Here is a 3,005-nt window from a genome sequence, read left to right as displayed (position 1 = left end):
CTCCCCAGCAGCCGGCGGCCCGTACAGCAGTCGGCACTATTCAAGATGACTACCCCAAAGAGCACGGAGCTTATGTCGTGTTCACCAATGTGGATGGCGACCAGCGCAGCCGGCGTCAGCAGCACTGGGAGCTGAACGCTATCGCTTCAAGTGCTCCAGAATTCATCCACTGGTCCGAGAAGCCCATCAGCTGGAGCCGCGCTGACCACCCGGAGGTGATGCCCTCTCCGGGTTCCTATGCTCTGGTGCTGGATGCTATCCTTGAAACGAGAGGCGAGCTGCTCGCTTCTCCCGAATTCTGATAGATGGCGGCAGTAGCATCAACATTTTTTACCGCGATACCATGGAGAAGTTATGCATCAAAGAGAGGCAGCTCCTGCCCAGTCGGACCATTTTCCATGGAATTTTGCCCGGCCTGTCCTGCTCACCAATCGGAAAAATCAAGATAGATGTCATCTTCAGAGACAAAGATCACTTCCGCCGTGCGGCGACTTGGTTTGAGGTGGTGGACCTCGAGAGCCCTTATCATATATTTCTCGGCCGGCCAGCTCTAGCCAAGTACATGGCGGTGCCACACTATGCCTACCTCAAGATGAAGATGCCGGGAACCAAGGGTATTATCACGATATCTGGAGACTATGAAAAAACGGCCGACTGCGCTGCAGCTAGCGGCCGGCTGGCCGAGTCCCTTGTGATCGCTTATGAGAAGAAGCTCTTGGACCGGGTGGTGGCCATGGCCAGCAAGCAGTTGGACATGTCACCAGAGCACAAAGATTCAGAGACCCAGGGCTCTTTCTAGCCGGCCAAAGAGACAAAGAAGATTCCCTTGGACCCAGAGCACCTGGAAAGGCACACTGTCATAGGGGCTAATCTAGACAGCAAATAGGAAAGCGAGCTCATCGATTTCCTCCGTGAGAATCGGGATATCTTCGCATGGTCTCCTAAAGACATGCAGGGTGTTTTGATGGATTTCACCGAGAACAAGCTACATCTTAGATCAGATGCCAAGCTGGTCAAACAACCCCTCCGTCGGAGGAGAAGAGAAGAATTGTTGGTGAAGAGATAGCCCGGCTTCTGGCAGCCAGCTTCATTACGGAAGTTTTCTTCCCAGAATGGCTTGCCAACCCAGTCCTTGTGCTGAACAAGAACAACAAGGGGCGCATGTGCATTGATTACACCAGTCTAAACAAAGCTTGCCCCAAGGATCTGTTTGCTTTGCCTCGAATTGACCAAGTGATAGACTCCACAGCCGGATGCGAGCTCCTAAGTTTTTTGGATGCCTATTCAGGCTACCATCAGATCAAGTTGAACCCGGCAGACCGCCTGAAGACTGCCTTCATCACACCATTCGGAGCCTTCTGCTACCTGACTATGACATTCGGCTTGAGAAATGCCGGTGCCACATTTCAGCGTTGCATGCAGAAGTGCCTCCTCAAGCAGCTTAGCAGAAATGCCCACGTCTATGTAGACGATATTGTGGTGAAGACGGAGAAGCGCGGTACCCTCCTGGAGGATCTCAAGGAAACTTTTGAAAATCTGCGTCGGTTTCAGATCAAGCTCAACCAGAGAAGTGCGTCTTTGGGGTAAAAGTCGGCCAACTCCTTGCCTTCCTGGTCTCAAAACGCGTCATTGAGTGCAACCCTATGAAGATCAAAGCCATAGAGAGGATGGAAAAACCCACCCGACAGCAAGATGTCCAGAAGTTCACCGGCTGCTTGGCATCCATCAGCCGCTTCATCAGTCATCTAGGCGAGAAGGCTCTTCCCCTATACGAACTCAAGAAGAAAACCACTCACTTCGAGTGGAACAACAAGGCGGACGAGGCCTTTCTCCAGCTGAAGAAGATGCTGACTACCCCGCCTGTCCTGGCGGCCCCGGCTGCTAAAGAGCCCATGTACCTCTACATCGCCGCCGCCAGCCAGGTGGTCAGCACTATCATGATAGTGGAGCGCCTGGAGGCCGAGAGGGCATAGCCGGTCCAGAGGCCTGTGTATTATTTGAGCGAGGTGATGTCTACGTCAAAGCAGAACTACCCCCACTACTAGAAGATGTGTTACGACGTGCACTTTGCCGCTAAGAAGCTGAAGCCCAATTTTCAAGAGCACCCCATCACGGTTGTCTGCACTGCCCCACTTGCCAAGATCATAGGCAACAGAGATGCACCTGGCCAGGTGGCGGAATGGGCCATCGAGCTGGCCCCCTACACAATCTTCTACCAGCCACGCACCGCCATCAAGTCCCAAGCACTGGCCGACTTCCTCATCGACTAGGCCGAGACCCAATACCTGTCGCCAGCTCCGTACTCCACCCATTGGCGGATGCACTTTGACGGCTCAAAGATGCGCACCGGCTTGGGAGCCAGCGTTGTCCTCACCTATCCCAAAGGAGACAAGCTCAGATACACATTGCAAATTCACTTCGCCGGCTCCAACAACGTGGCCGAGTATGAGGTGCTAGTACATGACCTCCGGCTGGCCAAAGAGATCGGCATCTGCCGGATCCTGTGCTACGGCGACTCCGACTTGGTGGTCCAACAGTCGTCTGGAGACTGGGACGCCAAGGATGCAAACATGGAAAGTTACCGCTTCCTTGTTCAGAAGCTCAGCGGATATTTTGAGGGGTGCGAGTTCCTTCATGTGCCATGGAATGAAAATGAGCCAGCTGATACCCTGGCACAGATCTGCTCCACCCGTTATGCAATACCTGTCGGCGTCTCCCTCCAGTGCCTCCGCAAACTGTCAATCAAGCCTTCTCCAGAATCTGAGTCCATCTTCGTGTCGGCTGCTCCTGAAGGAGTCGGATCCGACTCAAGAGCTTCAGCAGCCGGCCGGGGACTTAGGCAGGCGGCACGAGGACTGCAGCAGTCGCACCCGGTATGTGGTGCCTATTTCTGTACAAGAACCTACTTCAAGGTTGACGTTCCTAACTGGAATTGGTTGGCCCCATCTGCCCCGTATTTCAAGTTTTTCATTCCCCAATCCTATTGGCTTTCACTATAAGCGTAC

The 3,005-nt window shown here is 53.6% G+C and overlaps 1 protein-coding gene across 1 annotated transcript; it reads left to right on the top strand.

The window, feature by feature from the left end:
• The first annotated feature begins 343 nt into the window (after positions 1–343).
• LOC147965194 (uncharacterized) lies at positions 344–799 on the top strand. The gene has a single exon (XM_087530333.1). The coding sequence runs from the start codon at positions 344–346 to the stop codon at positions 797–799; it is 456 nt and encodes a 151-aa protein (XP_087386459.1).
• Positions 800–3,005: the final 2,206 nt, after the last annotated feature.

Source organism: Triticum urartu, chromosome 6A (genome assembly GCF_056163025.1).
Source record: "Triticum urartu cultivar PI428250 chromosome 6A, HENAU_Tu73, whole genome shotgun sequence".
NCBI lineage: Eukaryota > Viridiplantae > Streptophyta > Magnoliopsida > Poales > Poaceae > Triticum > Triticum urartu.
This window is presented reverse-complemented; position numbering and strand designations above follow the sequence as displayed.